Source organism: Rhinoraja longicauda, chromosome 16 (assembly GCF_053455715.1).
Source record: "Rhinoraja longicauda isolate Sanriku21f chromosome 16, sRhiLon1.1, whole genome shotgun sequence".
Classification (NCBI taxonomy): Eukaryota; Metazoa; Chordata; class Chondrichthyes; order Rajiformes; family Arhynchobatidae; genus Rhinoraja; species Rhinoraja longicauda.
The window spans coordinates 18,782,635-18,806,754 of NC_135968.1; the positions used below are offsets into that span (position 1 = coordinate 18,782,635).

At 47.8% G+C, this 24,120-nt stretch overlaps 1 protein-coding gene across 1 annotated transcript in view; it reads right to left on the minus strand.

The window, feature by feature from the left end:
• hpse2 (heparanase 2) overlaps positions 1-24,120 on the minus strand; it is a 144,234-nt gene that overhangs the window by 4,164 nt on the left and 115,950 nt on the right. The window contains exons 10-11 of the mRNA XM_078413359.1: positions 16,465-16,610; positions 10,244-10,390 (exon numbers count right to left, since the gene is read on the minus strand). Coding sequence (XP_078269485.1) covers positions 10,244-10,390; positions 16,465-16,610 — 293 coding nt within the window. The remainder of the gene's footprint in view (positions 1-10,243; positions 10,391-16,464; positions 16,611-24,120) is intronic.

Here is a 24,120-nt window from a genome sequence, read left to right on the forward strand (position 1 = left end):
CTCCCTTGACCTTGTCGCTGATACTTGCCCTCGCCTGTTGAGAGGGACACTGAGCAGCAGCAGGCTCAGTGCCAAAATAAATAATGCATCTTACAAAGCGCCGTAGGGCCACAGTGTGAGAGAATGGAGACAAAACACTGAAAGCTAGTTGCAGGAGAGAAAATAAATAGGAGCAAAAAGGTAGATAGATAATTATACAGGGGGAAAGGCAGCCATAACACCTCAGGGGCACCACACACAGTTTATGAAGGCTTTCGCAAAGTGTCTCGACTAGAGAACTGAGCAAAACACAAAAGTGCTGGAGGAACTCAGTGGGTCAGGCAGCATCTGTGGAGGGAAATGTACAGGCAACATTTCAGGTCGAGACCTTTCTTCAGACTGTCGAAACAAGGAACTGCAGATACTGATTTACTAAGGAAAGGCATAAAATGCTGGAGTAACTCAGTGGGTCAGACAGCATCCTTGGAGAACATGGTTAGGTGACATATCAGGTTGGGACCATTCTTCAGACCCTTTCTTCAGTCTGAAGTGTCCCGACCTGAAACATTGTCTGTCCATTTCCCTCCACAGATGCTGTCTAACACCGTTAGGTACATAAGATCATGAGAGGATTAAATACAGTAAATGCACAGAGTCTTTACCCAGAGTAAGGGAATCAAGAACCAGAGGACAAAGGTTTAAGGTGAGGGGGGAAAGATTTAATAGGAACCTGAGGTGCAACATTTTTACACAAAGGGCAGTGGGTGTATGGAATGAGCTGCTGGAGGAAGTGGTTGAGGCAGGTACTATCACAACGTTTAAGAAACATTTGGACTGGTTCATAGATAGGATAGGTTGAGAGGGATACGGGCCAAGCACGGGCAGATGGGATGAGTGTAGATGGGGTACTCTGGTCGGCGTGGGCAAGTTGGGCCAAAAGGCCGGTTTCCACGCTGCGTGACTCGATAACTTTATGATCCACTGAGTTTCTCCAGCACTTTGTGCTTTGCTCATGATTCCAGCATCTGTGATCTCTTGCGTCCCCAGAACAGAGTTCATCCTCTCCGCTCTCTGGGAAAGTGCCACTGAGCTGAAAATCGGATGACTGATACCCAGTGCCAGTACATTACTGAAAAGTAATTGAAAACAGCTGCTGAGAAGATAACATTATTCTTTGTTATGCTCCATGAATAACAATGTTGTGAGTTGTTTTGAATCAACCCTAAATATCCACATTTGGAATGAGGTTTGCATCAGCTGCTGATGGCAAACATTTGCACTGATGGACATTTTATCGTGAGATGAATTTTTCAAAGTGACTATGAGCGGGTCCAGGCAGGAAGCTGAGACAAGTGATTCCACCGTTCACCAACCAGCAGAGCGGGGATGGCTCCTGTGTCTTCTGATGTCTTCTGTGGATTGGCTTTGAGTCTTCCGAGTCAATCATTTCTCTGGGATGCCAGTTCATAAGTCATAGGAGTGATCGCTGGTCGGCGTGGACTCAGTGGGCCAAAGGGCCTGTTTCTACGTTGTATCTCTAAACTAAACTAAACGTGCGGGTTTGTAGATTAATTGGCCTCTGTAAAATTGCCTCAGGTGTGTAGGGTGAGTATGAAAGTGGGACAACATGGAGCTAGTGTGAATCGATGGTCGGTGTGCACTCAGTGAGCTGAAAGGTCTGTTTCCATGCCCATGGCCCATCAAATATAAGCTAGCTCAGAGCAACCCCATGGCCCTACACCTCCCTTCATTTAAAATGAGGGGGGAAAGTTTTAATAGGAATCTGAGGAGCAACGTTTACACAAGAGGCTGGTGGGGTATATGGAACATGCTGCCAGAGGAGGGTGTTGAGGCAAGTACTATCATGACATTTAAGAAACATTTAGACAGGAACATGTATGGGACAGGTTTAGATGAATCTACCTGATTGGAGACCCTTGGACTATCTTTAATCGGTTTTTAATGGACTTTATCTTGTACTAAATGTTATTCCCTTTATCCTGTATCTACACGTAGGCAGTATAGACTGGTTGCACAATGGCCTGGTTCAGTAACTTGAATGCCCAGGAATGAAGGAGATTATAAAAAGTGGTGGACACTGCCCGGTCCACCACAGGTACTGACCTCCCCACCATCGAAGGGATCCCTAGGATCCCTAGGGATGTGCGTGGCTTGATGGGAATCATAGACTCATAAAGTCATAGAGTCTTACAGCGTGGAAACAGGCCCTTTTGGCCCAACTTGCCCACATCTACAAATATGTCCCAACTATACGCCCCACCTGCCCGCGTTTGACCCATATAACTCTAACCCTGTCCTATCCATGTATCTGTCCAAATGTTTCTTAGACATTGCGATGGTACCTTCCTCTCCTACCTCCTCCGGCAGCTCGCTCCATTCACCTGCCATTATGTATAGTCTTTTTGCTGACTGGATATCGCGCAACAAAAAAGCTTTTTGACTGTACCTCAGTACACGTGACAATAAACTAAACCAAACGAAGATGAAACCTGCCATGAGATGGCGGTAGATTGCTATGAACCTCACTTGGTGTCATGTTCCTGAGGCCGAATCCATCCGGCGTTCCCATGGGAATTGCCCGTGTCCACCCCCATTGCGCGTAGAAGAGTGTGTAGGAAGGACACGCAGATGCTGGTTTAGACCGAAGATAGACACAAAGTGCTGCCGTAACTCAGCGGGTCAGGCAGCAGTTCTGGAGAAAAAGGATGGGTGACCTTTTGGGTCGGTATCCTTCTTCAGACTGAAAATAGAGGGGAGGGAATTAGAGGTAAGGAAAGTCCCTGTGGCTGCATGGGCCTTCTCTGGGTGCTCTGGTTTCCTCCCGCACACCAAAGGCGTACAGGTTTGTAGGTTAATTGGCTTCTGAAAAATTGTCCCTAGTGTGTGTAGGATTGTGCTAGTGTATGGGGTGATCGCTGGTCGGTGGGTCGAAGGTCTTGTTTCCGCACTGTATCTCTCAAGTCTAAAGAACACGGAACAAGTGAAATCCATACTTGCAGCATGACAGGACTGTACACAGAGTACCTATAGATAGCATAACAAACACAAAAAAAATTCAGTAGATTAAAAAATGATGGGTGCAAAAGCAAAAGCCTGAAGTCCCTAGTACAACCAAGATAGTTCATAGTTAATGTGTGTAGTCTTCAAGAGCTTGCTGGGAAGAAGCTGTTCACAATTTTCAGACACTTGTACCTTCTTCCTGATGGCAGGAGTGAAATGAGAACATGGCCAGGGTGGTATACATCTCTGATAATGCTGGCTGCCTTTTTGAGGCAGCAACTCCTAGAGATCCCTTCGATGGTGGGGAGGTCAGTTCCTATGGTGGACTGGGCAGTGTCCACCACTTTTTATAATCTCCTTCATTCCTGGGCATTCAAGTTGCTGAACCAGGCCATTGTGCAATCAGTCTATACTGCCTACCTGTAGAAATTCAAGAGAGTATTTGTCGACATACCGAATCTTCTCATCTTGAATCTCCTCAATTTTGGGTCATGTGGTTGGAGACGCCATGTAAATTCATAAGTTACAGGAACAGAATTAGGCCATTTGGCCCATTAAGTCGACTCTGCCATTCAATCATAGCTGATCCATCTTTCCCTCTCAACCCCATTCTCCTGCCTTTTCCCCATAACCCCTGACACCCGTACTAAGCAAGAATCTACGCCTTAAAAATATCCATTGACGACCTCCACAGCCATCGTCATCAATTCCACAGATTCACCAGCCTCTGACTAAAGAATTTCCTTCTCATCTTCTTTTCCAAGGAACATCCTTTTATTCTCTTGTTACACTCTTCCACTAGTGGAAACATCCTCTCCACATCCATTCCGTCCAGGCCTTTCACTGTTCGGTAAACTTCAATGAGGTCCCCGTTTATCCTAAACTCCAGCGAGTACAGGCCCAGTGCTAACAAACGCTCATCATATGTTAACCCAATCATTCCTGGGATCATTCTCGTAAACCTCCTCTGGACCCTCTCCCATGCCAGCACATCCTTTCTCAGATATGGGGGTCCAAACTGCTCTCAATACTCCAAATGAGGTCCGACCAGTGACTTATAGAGCCTCATATAATATTCCATAGGTTTCAATGTATATTAGATTGTGATGGATTAGCAAGTAAGATGGGGTCGAGGAAAGAGCGTTCACGTTGCGGCCCTGTTTCCACTAATCTTTCCATCACCACGCCCAAGAAGCGCAAGACGCCATTGTTTGCAGATGCCGAGAAGTGTGTTCAGCCCTGGCTGAAGAACAATTTCTAATCTTGTGATGTGGACTCGATAAGACGCAAGTAAGATGCGAGTTAGGAACAGGATAAGACCACTTGGTCACTTGAGTCTCCCACACCATTTAATAAGATCATGGCTGATCTGATTATAACTAATATCCCGCAATAATCTTTCACCCTCCTTGCTTACCAAAATTCTATATACGTCTGCCTTAAAAATATAGAGAAAGTTTCCTCCGCTATCATTTAAGAGCCAAGTAATCTACAACCCGGCACATCTTTGGGATGTGGGAGGAAACCAGAGCACCCGGAGGAAACCCACATGGTCACAGGGAGAACGTACAAACTCCACACAGACAGCACCCGTGGTCAGGATCGAACCCGGGTCTCAGCAGGTCTCCCAGCTGCCCAGTAGCTCAGTTTCTCTCTCACCAGATGCTGCCTGACCTACTGAGCATTTCCGACATTTTCTGCCTTTATTTTAAATACATTTCCAGATACATTCTTCCCCTTCGGATCACAGGACATACTGTTTTGCTCTTAACATTAAAACCGGAGGAATAGTGAAATAATTATCAGTGCACCCTGCTGGCACTGATTAAGGCTGCTTCACTCCGCAGTTTGAAACGCATCAGGTGGTCAGTCTGGTAAAACAAGGTAAAATAACTTTCTCTGTTCATTTGAAACCGGGTTTTATTTTTTTTAATACAAGTTGCAGATCTACAGACATCGTGCTTATTTCTGAAGACTTGCTATATAAACATAGCACAAAAAGTAAGGAAATTTGTGTTTGGTAGATTATTTCTTTGTTGTAACAATGCTTCTTGGCAATAAATCTTATACCGTTGGAAAGCCTGTTTATTTCCCTTTTAAATGGTGCCACATTTGTAAGGAACATGCATTTGTGGGATGAGCAGCAGAGCTGAGTATATGGGTTGCGCCCATGAAAAATTTGCCAAATCTTCTCTGCCAATGCCAAACAGCCTATTCTGCTGTTGCTATTGACTCTTGTTTTGAGCTTCTGGTACCCCCAGGTGCTGACAAGAATGGGATGCCATCCCACAACAGTGTGTGACCAGGCTGGTGACCAGCATGAGGAGGAGGTGCCAGGCTGTTATGGCTGTGTATGGTTCTTCCACACGCTACTGTGGCTCCTGTTTATTAAATGAATAAATTGTTAAATTGCCAATATATCTTGTTTCTTCAGACTTCAATCATCCAATCCACCAAACAACACCGAACAAGAGTCAATGGCAGAATAAGCTGTTTGGCATTGGCACAGAAGATTTGGCAAATTTTTCATGGGCGCAACCCATATACTCAGCTCTGCTGCTCATCCCACAAATGCATGTTCCTTACAAATGTGGCACCATTTAAAAGGGAAATAAACAGGCTTTCCAACGGTATAAGATTTATTGCCAAGAAGCATTGTTACAACAAATAAATAATCTACCAAACACAAATTTCCTTACTTTTTGTGCTATGTTTATATATTCATAAAGGGCAGCACAGTGGCACAGTGGTAGAGTTGCTGCTTTACAGCGCCAGAGACCCTGGATCGATCCTGACCCTGGTGCTGTCAGTGGGTGCTGGAGAAATCCCACATGGTCACAGGGAGAACATATAGACTCTGTACTGACAGGATCGAACCCGGGTCTCTGGCTCTGTGAGGCAGCAGCTCTGCCACTGTGCCACTCTCTAATTCTGTGCAACTCTCCCTAACCTAAACTCTCCAAATCTGTGCATCTCTCTCTAATGTAAACCGGCTATTCCTGTGCGCCTCTCTCTAATCCAAACTCTCTCTTTCTGCACATCTCTCTCTATTTCTGCACATCTTTCTCTAACGTAAACTCTCTATTCCTGAGCATCTCTCCAACATAACCTCTATTTTTGCACATCTCTCTCTAACCTAACCTCGCTCTAGCCTCTCTATTCCTATGGGTCTCTCAAAGAGTCTGCTTTAGAGAGCGATGCACAGATATGGAGGAAGAATCTGCACGCTTCTGAAGAAGGATGCGCCCTCAACACCTCGCCTGTCCCTGTCCTCCAGAGATGCTGCCTGACCCGCTGAGTTACTCCAGCACTCTGTGCTTTACGCAAGGTCCCAGCATCCGCAGTTTCTCGTGCCCATGTCCTGGCCTCCCGCTGAGATGCTCCTGATGAGGGTCAACAGGGGGCCTTCACCAGAGACCAAACAACAAGCCCGTCAAGGGCTGATGTCTGGTGGGAAACTCAGACGCGGAAACCGGTCAAATCGAACATCTCATACGAGACCGTGCACCTCGTATTCAAAGGCTGTACTGTGGTCCGTGGTGAAACATAGACAGGCTTCTTCAAAGGAATTTAGATTTGTGGAGGGGAATTATCTAGTGAGCGTGGAAAATATACTTTTAATCAACCTGTCAAGCTTTGGCCTTTTGGGATTCCGGCTGTGAACTGTGCAAAGACCCACGACGCTCCAGTCCGCTACCCGAGGCAACAGCGCACTCCCATCCAACTCACTCCATCTGGATCAACATCTGGAATGCCACTGTAACAAAACGCATTTGATCCAGCTCTCCCCCCTCTTCCTCTCTTCAATGCTTCCTCCTTGACACTGCCAAATTACAGCGCTCTTCATTTCCTCCGTTGCGCACGCATTGGTCCTTCCCTGTACGGTATCAAGGACGGAGCCCAGAGCCCCGGTGTGACCCACACGCTCCTCACATGTCTCCTGGCCTGGTGCTGTTCCCATGTTCCCTTAAGGCGCTGGAGGTCGTATCTTCAGCCCACCGAGTCCATCCCCGGGATCACAGAACGATCCCTTTCATCAGTTGATTTGCTGGTAACTGGTGGCTTGTGCCTCCTTTAATCTGTACAAAATTACCAGAGCACATCTGAATTTCCCCGAAAATGTGGTGCCTAGGCCCGGGTGAGGAGGCCGATCTTGACCTCATCTGGTCTGACGCGATCGATCGGCGGGTGAAATTTAAATTTGCCCCCAGTGGGCCACTGTTCTGGAACTCCACCAGATCCATTCTCATAGCTGGCTTCTGAGGCTGACGTTGTGGGCCGGTATCTCGGCTCCTCGGGGATCATCCCAGTATCCTTGGGCTCCTCTCGGAGACCGAGACCACTGTTGGTCCGGCAGAACGGATAATCCAGAAAGGCTCTGCCAGAAAATCGGTGGTGGACCGACCGGTGTAGTCTTTTCTCTGACTGGATAGCACGCAGTAAAAACCCTTTCACTGTACCTTGGCCACATGTGACAATAATAAATTAAACTTAATTAAACTATCTGTGAGGAGACTAGAGGGCCACACAGTCACAGTGAAACACACAGGACTTTATTCCTTGCTGTAGGAAGGATTCCAATTCCAATACATGACTTGCTTCTGCACGACAAATAGGCAGGAGCATGAAAGAGAAGCAAGTCTCCAACCTTGGAGATGCTTTGGACCATCATTTAGGTTAGAGGTGCAGCGTGGAAACAGGCCCTTCAGCCCACTGAGTCCACGCCAACCAGCGATCACCCCACACACTAGCACCATCCTACATACCAGGGACCATTTACCGGCTAATTAACTGACAAACCTGCACGTCTTTGGAGTGTAGTAGGAAACTGGAGCACCTGGAGAAAACCCACGTGGTCACAGGGAGATCGTACCATCTCCGTATTGACAGCACCCTTAGATCTCTGGTGCTGAAAGGCAGCAACTCTACCACTGCGCCACTGTGCTGCTCTACAGCATTAATCACAAAAGGTTACAAAATGCTGGAGTAACTCAGTGGGTCAGGAAGCATCTCTGCAGTCTAGTTCATCTCTGAAGATGTTGTGGACGCAGCCCAGAGCATCACGCAAACCAACCTCCCTTCCATTGATTCCATCTACACCATGCTGCCTCGGCAAGGCCACCAACATAATCAGGGACCAGTCTCACCTGGTGAAACATAGGCAGGTCACTTCCTCTTCTCCCCTCTCCCATCAGGCAAGAGGTACAGATGTGTGAAAACGCACACCTCCAGATTCAGAGACGGTTTCTTCCAAGCTGTTATCAGGCAACTGCACCACCCTATCACTTGCCTATCAAACAACCCTCGCTATTTGTCTATTGCCTGTGTTCGGCTATTACCTGTCTTGCTTTGTCCTACACCTCTCTACCACCTCTCTCCCCCCCCCCCCCCCCCTCCCCTCCACGCACAATCAGTCTGAAGAAGGGTCTGGACCCGAAAGGTCACCTATCCATGTTCTCCAGAGATGCTGCCTGTCCCGCTGTATTATTCCAGCACTTTGTGTCTTTTTTTCCCCATAAACCAGCATCTGCAGTTCCTTGTTTCTACATTTTCTTCCTCAAATTAGGATAAAAGACTTGTTGGATCTTTCCCTGCGACAATTATACCTCTGTGAAGGTGCTGGGGCTTTCATTGTAACCCATCACTCGGTCTGCACGTGTGACTCTGTTTCTGTTTTATGTTTTGTTTTGTGCTCAAACATCTTCTGGCAGGGACGCTTAGGAACAGCTTTCATGTGGGCCAGGCCAAGAGGAAGTAATTAAAGGTAATCGTTTCTCAACCACACCGCCATCCCCAGCCCCAAGTCCCTCCATCTCACCCTCTCCCTGTCTACATCCCCCCCCCCCCCCCACCCACAACCCAATCTGGCGACCAGAGGCCACCAACTCTGCTTTCAAGGGAAGCAGATGACCATCGGAGATTAGATCTTAGCGCACGTGCACTCCAGCCTCCATGAGGCCTGTCGTTGGCGGCTTGGCCTCCAGGACGACTTGGCAGAGGCCGACCTGACCAGCTGCTTCCTGTTCCAATGAGTCAGTGGGTCACCGAGGGTTTAATATTTTGTCGAGGGGGTGGGGGGGGGGGAGGGAGGGGGGGCTGCATCTCTTCGTCTCCTAACGTGCAGCTGCCTGTTTACTGAAAGCCGCCGAGTCTTCCCTCCGACACGGACGCAGAGAGACGCGGCCCCGTGACCGCATTCACCGCACGTCCCTGCATCAGGGATGTAATGCTGAGGCTTTATAAGGTGCTGGTCCCACCGCATTTGGACCATCGTGTAGAAACAAAGATCTTCAGATGCTGGTTTATACCAAAGATAGACACAACGCGCTGGAGCAACTCAGCGGGTCAGGCAACATCTCTGGAGGAAAAGGTTAGGTGTTGTTTTGGGTTGGGACCCTTCTTCGGTCTGCAAGTAGGGGGTTGGGAGGGGAGAGGGGGGGGGGGGGGGCAGGGGGTGGTGCACAGCTGGAGGTGAGAAAATACCAGGGCCAGTCAGGGCTGGCGAAAAATGTAGAAACAAAGAATTACAGATGCTGGTTTATATCAAAGATCGACACAAAAGTGCTGGAATAACTCAGCAGGTCAGGCATCATCTCCGGCGAAAAAGGATGGGTGACCAAGGATCTGAAGACGAGTCCCGACCCGAATCGTCACCCATCCTTTCTCTCCAGAGACACTGCCAGGTCGGCCCATTGTTGGCTCGGGAAGGTGTGATCTCAGGAGGGATACAATGTGGTAAACTGTAGAACTGGTGAAACGACGAGGAGGAAGGGGGCAATGTGGAGGAAGGGGGCAATGTGGAGGAAGGGGGCAAGGGCGAAGGAGAGGGGAGTGTAAGTAGAAGTTACTTAAAATCAGAGAATTCAACGTTCATACCAAAGATAGACACAAACAGTTGGAGCAACTCAGCGGGTCAAGCAGCATCTCTGAAGAAAAGGAATAGATGTCGGTCGCTACCCTTCTTCAGACTGAGAGTCGGGGGAGAGGGAAACGAGAGATATGAAAAGGTACATAGAACAAACTAATGAAAGATATGCAAAAAGACAGGTCACAGCCAGCAACAATGATCAAGGAAAGGTGGAGCCCACAATGCTCCATTGTTGGCTTTGGGGAAGGTGACAACGAGTGATACAGACAATGATCTCAGCAGGATGACAGCGAAACTACTACGACAACTTATCCCGCTGGATTGTAAGCTACCAAAGCTGACGGGTACTGCCATTGGTGACACTCTTGTACCTACTTGGCTAACAGCCCCTGACCTCCGTGAGGTTGGAAGAGGTACTGGTGGACAGTCTTGTCCCTCAACGCTCCAGCCAGCTTGATTTTCTTCCTTGATCTGTGCAGGTTGATGATGTATATGGTGATAGATCCTCGCAGGTAATTGTAGCTAAAGAAAAGGAGCGAGACAGTGGGATTAGTTTTTGCTTCCTCCACTTTAGACTTTAGACTTTACTCCACTTTAGGCCTTAGACTTAGCCAGGCCCTTCAGCTCGCCAAATCTGTGCCGATCAGCTTTCACCACGACCACTATCCTACACACTAGGGACTATTTACAACTTACAGAGCTGATTATGGTGGGGGAGGATGGGGCAGAAGGCTGGAAAAGAGAGGTGGGTGGTGGGAGAAATCCTGGCAAATGATAGGTGGATACGGGTGAGGGGATGGGGGGGAAGAGGTTGATCGGCAGAGGGGCAGACAAAGGCCAGAGCTGTAACGAAGACAAAAGGTTACGGGATAAGAAGAGAAGAGGCACGGAATGTGAAGCCAGGTGGAAGGGATAGAGGTAGAAGGGGACCGTGGGAAGGGGAAAAGAAGTGGGAGAAATGGGTGCACATCCAGGTGGAACACAGGAAAGAGAGGCGGGGAAAAAAAGAGCGGGGTATTGTTGGTTAGATACCTAAAATTGGAGAATTCAATTTGGGTTTGTCTAGCTGCCTCTGACTATTGGTATACGCCTCCAACTTTTTAGATTCGTTTGTTATTATCAATCGCACCAAGGTACATGAAAAGCTTTTGTTGTGTGCTAACCAGTCAAAGAAAAGACTATACATGATTACAATCATGCACCCCACAATGTACAGATAAAGGATAAAAGGTACAACATTTAGTACAAGATAAAATCCAATTTAGTCCAATTAGTTGATGGTAGCTCAGGAGCACTCTCTAGCTGGGAAGAAACTGTTAAACTGATAACAGCTGGAAGAAACTCCAGGTTAGGGCGGCACGGTGGCGCAGCGGTAGAGTTGCTGCCTTACAGCGAATGCAGCGCCGGAGACTCAGTTTCGATCCTGACTACGGGCGCCATCTGTATGGAGTTTGTACGTTCTCCACGTGACCTGCGTGGGTTTTCTCCGAGATCTTCGGTTTCCTCCCACACTCCAAAGACGTACAGGTTTATAGGTTAATTGGCTGGGCAAATGTAAAAATTGTCCCGAGTGGGTGTAGGATAGTGTTAGTGTGTGCGGGGATCGCTGGGCGGCGCGGACCCAGTGGGCTGAAGGGCCTGTTTCTGCGCTGTATCTCTAAATCTAAATCTTTTTTTAAAACTGTCCCTGAATCCGGAGGTATGCAATTTCACACTTTAGTTTAGTTTAGTTCAGAGATACAGCATGGAAACAGGCCCTTCAGCCCACTGAGTCTAAGGCAGACCAGCCATCACCACACACTAACATTATCCTACACACACTAGCGCCAAATTACAATTTCTACCGAAACCATTTAACCTACAAACCTGTACGGCTTTGGAGTGTAGGAGGAAACCGGAGCACCCAGAGAAAACCCATGTGGTCACGGGGGAACGTACAAACTCCATACAGATAGCACCCGTAGTAAGGATCGACCCCGGGCCCCTGACACCGTAAGACTGCAACTCTACTGCTGCGCCACCATGCCGCCCTTCTGTACCTCATGCCTGATGGGAGAGGGGAGAAGAGGGAGAGACCCTACACTGAATGCCAAGGGACACAAGAGCTGCTCTAGGGTCAGGTGGATAAGCTGTAGGCTTTCCCATGGATCTGCCTTACGCTGATCCATGAGTGGCAGCTAACCTCCGGGAGAGCAGGAACAAGCTGTCAACGCTGAGGCTTAGGCAGAGCAAGAAAACTTTCAGAGAGCTTCTAAAAAATTAACCTTCAGAGAGTATCTGCGGAATTGTTAACAGATCCTAGTCGCAAAATTCCCTCTCTCCCTCTTCTCCACGCACTTTCCCTGATGCAGTTATCGCGCGTAACCTCGTTATAAATAATCAGGAGAACGGTCGAGGGTTCTAACGTTTGAGGGATTCATGTAGTTTTTTTACTTTGGTACAAATTATGCCTTCATTCGCTCTATTCTGCTATTCGCATGCTGGGCCATTATTGGGTCTGAAATCAGACTCCGCGACTTATTTAATTGTGGGCTTCACTGCTGTCATCGCCGTGGTCCAATGTTTCTGATCACAGTTCAAGCTGGAGAGAGAATTAATTCTTTGAAATTGTGAAATTTAACAGCTTCGAGGCACTACTGCCACGGTAGCTCTTTGAGAGCCTGGATAATGTAAACAGAAAATGCCGCAAAGACTTCAATTTAGATTGCCAAGAGGGAACATGGAACAAAGAAAAGAATCACACAGGAACGCGTCCTTCGGCCCACAATGTCCTTGCCGAGCATTAAGCCAAGCTAAACTAATATCCCCTACCTGCACATAATCCATATCCCTCCATTACCTGCATGTCCATGTGACTATCTAAAAAGCCCCATAAAAAAATGTCACTACATACATAAATAGAACATAGTGCACAGAAACAGGACCTTCGGCTCACAATGTCTATAATAAACATATTACTTATGGCGGTACAGTGACACAACGGTAGAGTTGCTGCCTTACCACGCTACAGACTTGGGTTTGATACTGACTACCGGTGCTGTTGGTACGGAGTTTGTACGTTCTACCTGAGTCCGATAGGTTTTCCCCAGAGTTACAATTATTACCAAAGCCAATTAACCTACAAACCTGTATGTCTTTGGAGTGTGGGAGGAAACCGGAGCACCCATGCCACTGCCAACAAGGCCAATTTGGACCGTGAATTTAGACAATTTAGTTTAGTTTACCTCGTTTACTAGTGATCACCCCGTATATTAACTAGCACTACCCTACACACTAGGAACGATTTACAATTCTTACCGATGGCAATTAACCTACAAACCTGTATGTCTTTGGAGTGTGGGAGGAAACCGGGGTGGTCACAGGGAGAACGTACAAACTCTGTACAGACAGCACCCGTAGTCAGGATCGAACCTGGATCTCCGGCGCTGTAAGGTAGCAACTCTACTGCTGGGCCACCGTGCAGCCCGTAAATGTATGGGTTGATTGCTTCTTTTACAAGCCACCCAATAATCCCCAAACTCCACCCTATCCTCGAACATTATCTATGAGCCCTGCCATAAATCCAGGTCAATATTCCACCCTTTAACAGTTAATTCAAAACCTTCCCTTGTCAACACATTTCTGCTTAAATGTGCCACATATAAGCAAGACAAGCAAGCCTATCTATTTCATTTTAGATTTGGAGTAGGTTTATATAATCATTCAACCTGCTTCCAATTCACTTTGCTTATGTGCGATTCATTCCTCCTTTCAGCAACTCATCCTCCCACGGTTTGGCTAATTTGCACACATTATACACACCATCTTTCAGCTGACAGTGTAAGAATCAGTTTTATTGGGACCATGCCACACTTTATCTCAATGCTCTGCTGGATTTAGCTTCAAAGAAACATTTGAAATGATTGTTCCTTTTACAAGCCACCTGATAATCTCCTACATCCACCCTCACCTTCCCTTGAACATTATCTGTGGGTCCTTCCTTGAGTCCAGGTCTATATTCCAGCCTTAAACCCTACCATCAAAAAATATTTAACCCATTCTTTCCAGCTGGGGGTGAAATGGATCACACTTGTGCCTTCTTACTTACAGTCACTACAGTTCCATGTAAATTGTCCTCTGTGAGAGGGTGCTGCTATTGATAAGGAATAGTTGGGGAGGCAGTCAAAACTTTTCTCCTTGGATGTAAAAATTAAATACAAGAGGGCATAGTTTTAAGGTGAGAGGAGCAAAGTTTAAAGGGCATGCGAGGAGCAAGTCTTTATGCAGAAGGTGGTTGTGGAAGCATATAGAATCAGTCACACAGCGTAGAAACAGGCCCTTCGGCCCAACTTGCCCGCACCGACCAACATGTCCCATCTACACTTGACCACCTGCCTGGCCTCTATAAGATCACCCCTCAGCCTTCTGCGCTCCAGGGAATAAAGTCTTAGGCTGTTCAATCTCGCCCTATTGTTGCCAGGCCCTCGAGTCCTGGTAGCATCCTCGTAAATCTTCTCTGTACCCTTTCCAGCTTAGTTGGAGATATAAGTCGTTATTCAATTACAAACTTGTCTCGTCACAATATGGACCTCCAATCTTATAGGAATGTTTCGACTTGTTTAGTTTAGTTTAGAGATACAGCACGGAAACAGGCCCTTTGGCCCATCGAGTCCACGCCGACCAGCGATGCCCGTGCACGATCCTGTGCACTAGCACCATCCTACACACTAGGGACAATTTACAATTTTTCCAAAGCCAATTAACCTACAAACCTGTAAGTCTTTGGAGTGCGGGAGGAAAACGGAGCACTCGGGTAAAATCCACGCAGTCATGGGGAGAACGCACAAACTACGTACAAAAAGCACCCATAGTCAGGATTGAACTCGGATCTCTGGCACTGCAAGGCAGCAACTCTACCGCTGCGCCACCGTGCCGCCTGCCATTGCTGTGGTGGACTCCATGCCGTTGGACCCGGGTCTGTCTCTATCAAGGTGTGTGCGGTCTGAACCTTAACCAACATAGTCACAGAGAGAAGGTGCAAACTCCGTGCAGACAACACCCATAGCCTGGATTGAACCAGGGTCTCTGGCCCTGTAAGGCAGCAATTCTACCGCTGCGCCACCGTGCCATCCCTATTCAGTTACAGTTTGGGAAAGCGAGAGTATTTCTTGTGCACATCTTGACCTGAGATTTCCCATCCGCCTGGTAGGGTGAACGAAGACAGATACACTACACCAAAGGGAAAATGACCACATCTCGGGTGGCTGAAAGACAAACCAGCCAGTGATCGGAAAGAACAGCCATTCTCTTCAATGCTCATCACTTATCAGTGACCGAAGTCCCTGATGAAAGTCTTTGGGCTCTTATCACTGTCTTCCACCAGAACAATGGTGGCCACTGTCTCTCTGCCAACATAAAAAGAAGGCAGCTCCATGTCCTCTGTTAGCAGGGGTTAGCAAGCCAAAGACAACACGAATCTCAGCACGGTCTCCAGTGTAATCTAACCCCAGGCCACAACCTTTTGTCCTGGCGGTTGGCTAGCCTTTGATAATATTCTTTCTCGGAAGTTGAAAGACGTTGAGTTGGGCGGCCTGTTTCCTACAGATATGAATGACGAGCAGCGGTGGGTTAAAGGGGACTCACATTGATGGCCTGGCTTGCCCGCTACAGCGGAGAACTGGGAGAGGGAAGCCGCCAAACTCGGCCCCTTCTCGCCTCCGAAGACCGGGAACCAGAGAGGAGGATGGAGGGAGTCGGGGATGGTGGCGGACGCTGGACAAGGGACGATAAGAAGAACCGAGGGTCTTACCTTCTGCACCTACAAGGTCGGCTGCGGGAGGCCCCCCCCCCCCCCCCCCCCCCCCCCCAGGGCATGAAGGTTGAAGATGGGGGTGTGGAGAGGAGGACGGTTTGTGGAACAAACGGATGGAGGCAACGGTTGCAACAGGCCTTGATGGCCAACTGCAGCTGGGACTGTATAATGGCGCCAAAACCTGGCGACTCTTGCATATGGACTCAGTGAGCTGTTTCTAAGCATTATGTATGGGCCTGAACTATCGGGAGAGGCTGAGCAGGCGAGGACTTTATTCATTGGAGCGCAGGAGGATGAGGAGTGATCTTATAATCGTGTATAAGATCATGAGTGGAACAGATAGGTAAATGCACAGAGTCTTTTGCCCAGAGTAGGGAAATCGAGAACCAGAAGACATAGCTTTAAGGTGAGGGGGGGAAAGATTTAATAGAAAGCTGAAGGGTAACTTTTTTTACACAAAGGCTGGTGGGTGTATGGAACGAGCTGCCGGAGGAGGTAGTTGAGGCAGGAACTATCGCAACATTTAAGAAACATTTAGTCAGGTACATGGATAGGATAGGTTTAGAAGGATATGGGTCAAACACAGTCAGGTGGGACTAGTGTAGATGGGGCATGTTAGTCGGCATGGGCAAGTTGGGCCGAAGGGCCTGTTTCCACGCTGTATGACTCTATGACTCTATGTACTGAACCGGGAATTGTACTTGTGTTTGGCAATAATCTCAGTGATCTGTTTGCAAAAATGCAAGAGTCTCACTGTACCTTGGTACACATGGTACTAAAGGCATCATTGAAGCATTGAACTCACTTGCGGGATTGCGTGCAGTGGGCGTAGATCCTCAGCTTGTCCCGGATGACCCGTCCCGGCCGAGGTCTCCTCTGGAGGCCTGCCACTTGGATCATGAGGACTTTGTTTCCCACCAAGCGCTTGTAGAGCAGAGAGAGCCAGTAATCCTGAGGAGGGAAGTCAAGAGAGAGATAGTCAATACAAATAAAGATGGGGCAGTGGTGGAGGTGCTGCCCAACAGCGCCGGAGACCAGTGTTCGGTCCTGACTACAGGTGCTGCCTTACCTGACTACAGGTACGTTACCTGTTTTATTGATTGAATATAGGACTATTCAAAAACCTGCCACAAATGGAATCTCTGTTTGACTCTTGGAAACGAGCCACTCCGCTCACTTCTCACCGCAGATCAAAGAAATATCTGCATGAGGTTCGGGAAAGTTTTCTGACATTGGCAACGAGGAGATGGCAAGTCTGAGAGAGAGGTGGCAAGACTGAGAGAGAGATAATCATTCTGGAGACGGGGGGGGGGGGGGGGGGTGGGGGGGGGGAGTAAAGGGTGGGTGGGATGGAACCGGAGATGGTTGTAGGTTGATTGTCAATACTGTAAATTGTCCCTAGTGTGTTGGATGTACAAGTGGAACAGCATAGAACTGGTGATGGACTCAATGGGCCGAAGTGCCTGTTTCCACGCTGTATCTCTAAAGTGCCACTCATCGTTGTCGGGATGGCTAACTAGGAAACCAGGCTTGGACGGATGGTAAGGTTGAAGAAAGGGTGTCAACAAAGAGTCAAGAGTGTTTCATTGTCAGATGTCCTGAAACGGAACGATGGAATTCTTACTAGTAGCAGCTCAACAGATGTATAAACATAGTCCTCTGTAAAAGCCGTAATAAACAACAACAAAAAGTTCAGTATATAAACAAAATAGACAAATAAATGGACAATAATAGTGCAAGGTAAACAATAATGTCCCCAAGTCTATGTAGTTTGATGCTGATTGGTAGGTTGTCGTGTTCAATAGCTTGAACTTCTTCTTCTTGCATATGGCGTGCACAGCCTAAAGTTGTAGGTCTAGGGTAGATGGGGGGCATCAGTTGCTGGGTGGATGGCCTTGATGCCACCAGGGAAAAGCCTCAATGAGCAGTCATTCACGATGTGTGGGATGGTCTGGCCTGGATATCCGCAGTCACAAGCAGGGCTGTCTGTCTTCCCCCACTTGTGCAGGTGATGGGCTGTTCTTGCGTGGAGGGTGCGGATCCTGTTCAGGGTTGGCCATTGCTTGCGATGGAGGTCAAATCCCGGTGGTTTCACTGTGGGGTCTGTGATGACCTCTCCATTGTTGGCGTTGGCATCTTTCCAGGCTCTGCACCACACAGTCTTGGGGTCAAAGTCTTCCAGGGATTTGGCTGAAGACCAGAAAGGTTTGCAGGACTTCAGGCGCATGTTGGGCAGATTGTTCAAGTCAGCGTGGATGGGAAGGTCAGGATTAGCCTCGATGGTGCACCAATCTTTCAACATCCTCTCCCTTCTGCGTGTGCTGGGAGGGGCGATGTGAGGGAGGACAGGGAGCCACTGCAAAGGTGTTGACTTAAGCGTCCCTGTGATGACCCGCATTGCAGAGTTAAGGAGTGTCCACTCGTTTGGTGTGGCAGCTATTAGCCCAAGCTGTTGAGCAAAACTCGGCTGTTGAGTAGACTAGGGCTAAGCTTGCGTTACGGAGGGTGTGTGCATTGGATCCCCAGCTGTTGCCTGCAAGTTTCCTGATGATGTTGACCCTTGCTTTCAGTTTATCATCCACCCTCTTCAGGTGTTCACGACAGGTGAGGGTGCGGTCCAGGGTGACTCCGAGGTACTTGGGGAATTCCTCATTCTTCACCGGCTTACCACAAAAGGACACTCAGAGCTTTGCATCGGCGAGCCGACTGCTGAGGTGAGAGGCAGTGACAGTTGTCTTAGATGGGTTGGGGCGAAGTCGCCAGAAGGTGAAGTATTCCTCCATCCCCTTGAAGTCTTGTGTTAGCACTCTGCTGATATCCTCAAGGGCAGCTCCCTGGTAGGCAAGGGCAAGATCATCTGCATATGCAAACTTCCTGGACGAGGTAGTTGGCATGTCACTCACATAGATGTTGAAGAGTAGGGGAGCTAGGACAGAGCCCTGGGGGAGGCCATCACTCAGGGTCCTGACAGAGTTGGTCTGGTCCCCAAGCGAGACCCTAAATCTACGGTTGCTGAGGATGGATGAGAGGGCACGCATGGTGGTTTGGCACTTCAAGATTCTGGAAGTTTTCAGCAACAAACCATGTCTCCACACGGTGTCATAAGCTGAGGACAGATCGATGAGAGCAACACCAGTATTCAGGGCACGTTGGAAGCCAGCCTCTATATTGGTAGTGAGGGCAAGGACATGATCTGTGCAGCTTGTACCAGGTCTAAAGCCAGCTTACTCTCTGGGCAGAACAGGTTCGACCAATGGAGGAAATCTAGCAAGCAGGAAGTGCTCAAACAGCTTGCAGGATGTACACAAGTGGGAGATGGGTCGGTAACTAGCTGGATCACCAGCAGGTTTCCCAGCCTTGAGGATGGTGATGACCTCCAGGCCTGAGGGATAATTCCTCTACAATGAACATGGGTGAACAAAGCACAATCTAATAGCCTGATGGCAGTGTGAAAAATAGAACATATCAAAATGTAGAAACAAGGAACTGCAGATACTGGTTTACAAAAAAGGACACAAAGTCCTGGAGTATCACTCAGCACTTCAGGCAGCATCTGTGGAGAACATGGTAAGGTGCCGAAAGCTGTGAGAGAGGAGGGGCAGGACAAAACATGGCAGGTGATAGGAAGGAGGTTTTTGATAGGCAGATGGTTGGAGCAAGGGCCAGATTAAACCAGAAGCTGTGAGACAAAAGGATTGAAGGGTTGCCAGGCTGCCAAAGTGGCACGGTAGCACAGTGGTGGAGCTGCTGCCTCACAGCGCCAGAGACTCAGGTTCAATCCCGACCACGGGTGCTGTCTGTACGGAGTTTGCACCTTCTCCCTGTGACCACGTGGGTTTTCCCCTGGTGCTCCGGTTTCAATAGACAATAGGTGCAGGAGGAGGCCATTCGGCCCTTCGAGCCAGCACCGCCATTCAATGTGATCATGGCTGATTATTCTCAATCAGTTTCCTCCCACACTCCAAAGACGTGCAGGTTTGTAGGTTAATTGGGTTGTGTAAATTGTCCCTAGTGTGTAGGATAGAACAAGTATATGGGTGATCGCCGGTCGGCGTGGATTCGGTGGGCCGAAGGGCCTATTTCCACGCTGCATCTCTTAATTAAAACTAAAGTTACGAATTGTGAAGCCAGAGGGGGGAATGTAGGGAGGGGGGAGGGGGGGAGGGGAGGGGAGAAATATCTGCATCCCTTGCGGGGGGGGGGGGGGGGGGGGGGGGGGCGGTGGGGGCGAGGTGAGGGTGTTGAAACCGGAGTGCAGCAGATAGATTCATCCTCGTGAGAAGTGGCCGTTTGATTTGAGGTTGAGTTATTTAACACATTATCTTTCCCCAAGCCTGATTCAAATTAAAAAAAGATAAATAGATCATCGTCTTGTTGTAACGTGCCCTTTGAAATCAGAAGCACTGGCTTGCAAAGAGCTAAAATAAATTCTATAGTTCGATAAACTTGGTAATGCTCCAACTATTTGAAGCTCCCATAATTCACAGGTAGTTTCCTCACATATAATCCAACCTCAGTTCACCAATAAAACCATAAACACATTCCCACGGTTAATTCTAATTAACATCAAATCCTAACTGGATGTGTGTAAAAGTGTGGTCATAATTAAATGCTTATGAAGCTGGCCATGTTTTGCGAAAGATGCAATATTCTTGGGTGGGTAGAAAAGTTGCCATAATCCCCGTCATCTCTTAAGTTATAGCATGGTTTGCACATTAGTGCTCCCATGCTACTTACCCTTGCGACACAGTGGATTCATTTACACCTCCTCCATCGGCTCCCTGCCAGGTTGTTTTGATGCAGAGGTTTGCAACTTAAAACTTGTTTTATTCCTGACTTCTGACGAAAAGTAATTGACCTGCAAGCTTAACTCTGCTGGCCTGCTGAGTCTGGCCAGTGTTTTCATTCTTCATTCCAGTCATTCTAGGGCGGCAGGATGACGCAGCAGCAGAGTTGCTGCCTCACAGCGCCAAAGACCCGGGTTCGATCCTCACTACCGATGCTGCCTGTGCGGAGTTTGCATGTTCTCCCTGGAGAAAACACGCTCGGTCACAGGGAGAACATGCAAACTCCGCACAGGCAGCATCGGTAGTGAGGATCGAACTCATAATGTAACTCAAGTATTGCTAAACTCAACACTTTCGAGCACAGCAGATAGACTGTTTAAACTTCTAATCAGTTTGCTTTGCCCACCCATTCAAGAGCCAAGCATGTTTTAGTGTCATATGTCCCAATCCGTGTTTTAATGTCATATGTCCTCATCCATGTTGACCTGATCAAAAACAGCCACAAAATACAGCAGCAGTTGCAGAACATCACATACAGATGAGATCATTCAGGTACAAGGATTCAAAGACATTATGTATCTAAATAATGTCTTCTCTTCAACAGCCACGCTAGATAATCTTCATTCAGTGTAACCTGGGAGGAATTGGATGATTGCATTGGGTTGGTTTATTATATAAGGATATGGCTTTCATAGGACCAGTGACCAGAGCTTTTAATCTCATTCCCACTTGACTGGGTCCAGTTATGTGAGAGAACTGTTTTTGGTACTGAATCAATGATCTTGGATAATTTAATTGCAAATAAGTTGTTATTTAGACCCACTGCTTTTCAAACCACACTCTTTAGTCTTGACTCATTGAAGCTCGGCTAAATTTCCTTATCAGTGTGTTTTTTTGTTGTTTTCTTTGAATTTAAGATTGCTACAGAAATAAACACTAATTGTTTCTGCTTGTGTAATTGATTCTGTTCTCACACAGTTTACTTTCCAGAGGAGACTGTCATGTGGCAGGTTTAACTCTGCCATTTCATTGCAGCAACGCTGAGATAGTGGGAGATGAAGACTGGGCTTTCTAAATAATTCAAACCATGGCGCTGGCATGGCACAGTGGCGCAGCAGTAGAGTTGCTGCCTCACGGCGCCAGAGACCCGGGATTAATCCTGTTTACGGGTGCTGCCTGTACGGAGTTTGTACGTTCTCCCCGTGACTGTGTGAATTTGCTCCGGGTGTTCCGGTTTCCTCCCACACTCCAAAGATGTACAGGTTTGTAGGTTAAATGGCTTTGGTAACATTTGTAAATTGTCCCAAGTGTGCAGGGTAGTGTTAGTGTACGAGGTGATCGCTGTTCGGCGTGGACTCGGTGGGCTAAAGGGCCTCTTTCCACACCATATCTCTAAAGTCTAAAGAACGCAAACAAGTAGCCTGTTAACATGTAAATTTGTCAGATTACGTGCAAGCACAAGAGCACTGACTTCCATGTCAAGAGACTTTACCATAGGCCCTTCAGTGCACTGATCAATCTCCCATTCACTCTAGTTCTGTGTTATCCTACTTTTGCAACCACTCCCTACACAATTGGGGCAATTTATGGAGGCCAATTATCAATCAGTCTGAAGAAGGGTTCTCCACATATGCTGCCTGGCCCCTGAGTTACTCCAGCTCTTTGTGTCCACTTGTAACAAACAAACCTGCACGTCTTTGGGGATGTGGGAGGAAACCGGAGCACCTGGAGAAAACCCACGTGGTCACAGGGAGAACATGCAAACTCCATGTCAGGATCGAACCCGGGTCTCTTGTGCTGCTAGGCCTGCACCCCTACCTACTGTGCCACTGTGTCGCCCTAAAGCTTGAAGAAGATTGTAGACAAGAACCAGTTCACAAAAAGGCTCAAAATGCAATATTGCAAAATAAATAAGCACATAAGCAAAGAAGCACATTAAGTCAATTAAGAAGGATGCTTGAAAACACTTTGGAGACAATATTACAGACTCACAGAACTTTGTTCACAACAATTACCCCAAAACAAATAGGCTGTGAGTTATGGACTGAGATGCAATGTGCATTCTGAAATGGTTCCCAAGTGGAGTTCAAATTGATAAACTCGTCATGAGAAAAATAGATTCGACAAATGCACAAAGTCTTTTGCCCTGAGTAGGGAGAATCACAAACCAGAGGACATAGGTCTAAAGTGGGGGGGCGGGGGGGGGGGGGGGGGGGGGGGAGGGAAGTTTTAATGGGAAACTGGGGGGGTAACATTTGTACACAAAGGGTAATGGGTTTATGGAACGGGCTGCCAGAGGAGGTAGTTGAGGCAGGTACTATCATAACATTTAAGAGGCAGGTGCGTTGATAGGATACGTTTAAAGGGTTACGTACAAAGCGTAGGCGGGTGTGACTGGTGTAGAAGGGACATGTTGGTTGGCGTGACCAAGTTGGGCCGAAGGGCCTGTTTCCACGCTGTATGACTCTATGAATCTATCCCTGGTTTGCAATCATAACAAACTTTGTTTTCACATCAGGAATAGAACTGTGGCTTGGCCTTGTGGTCTGTTCTAAGATGGCCAATATAAACTCATTACACTAATTACAACCGGATTTGGCCTTTCCCAGAAGGAAGTGCTTTTAGATTGCAATAAAAATAATCTAACAATTTACTTTACTAATCTGCCCTTCAATCATCGACCACGAGTCTGGTGTCCTCTGTGAGTGAATCAGCAGCCGACTATTCCCCTCTGTTAACTGTTGGGTAATCCTGTAGCCCTTGGAAGTATTTAACTAATCATTTCAGTTATCAGGCAACTGACCCACCTATCATTAACCAGAGAGCGGTCCTAAGCTACCATCAAGGATGGAGCGGTGGCGCAGAGGTAGGGTTGCTGCCCTCCAGCGCCAGAGGCCTGGGTTTGATCCTGACTGTGGGTGCTGTCTGTACAGAGTTTGTACGTTCTCCCTGTGACCGCGTGGGTTTTCTCCAGGTGCTCCCGTTTCTTCCCACAATCCAAAGACATGCAAGTTTGTAGGTTAAATGGCTTCTTTAAAAATTGTATATTGTCTCTAGTGAGTAGAATAATGTCAGTGTATGGGGGGAATACTGGTCAGCACGGACTCGATGGCATGAAGGTCCTGTTTCCATGCTGTATCTCTAAACTAAACTAAACTAAACTATACTAAACTAAATTATCTACCTCACTGGAGATCCTTGGACTATCTTTAATTGGACTTTTTCTGCTTCTGCTGTCTCTGTTTGTTGTCGTTGGTCTGACTGAGGTCAGTTGACAGGGCTCACCACGGGGAGGTCAACAACATGAGACTAAAACTGAGTGTGGCAAAACCACCACAACGGCCTTTCACCTGAACAACAAGGAAGCTCAACGCCAGCTAACCGTCACCCTCAATGGGTCACCCCTACCCTACAATCCATTTCCTACATACCTTGGGGTGAAACTAGTAGTGTAAGAAACCAGAGGCGTAGCTATGGGCACTCGCATGGGCCCTAGCTATGCCTGCCTCTTTGTCGGGTACGTCGAACAATCCCTGTTCCGGGCGTACACCGGCCCCATCCCCGAACACTACCTCCGCTACATCGTCGACTGCATTGGTGCTACCTCTTGTACCCATGCAGATCTCACTGACTTCATACACTTCACTTCCAATTTCCATTCTGCCCTTAAATAT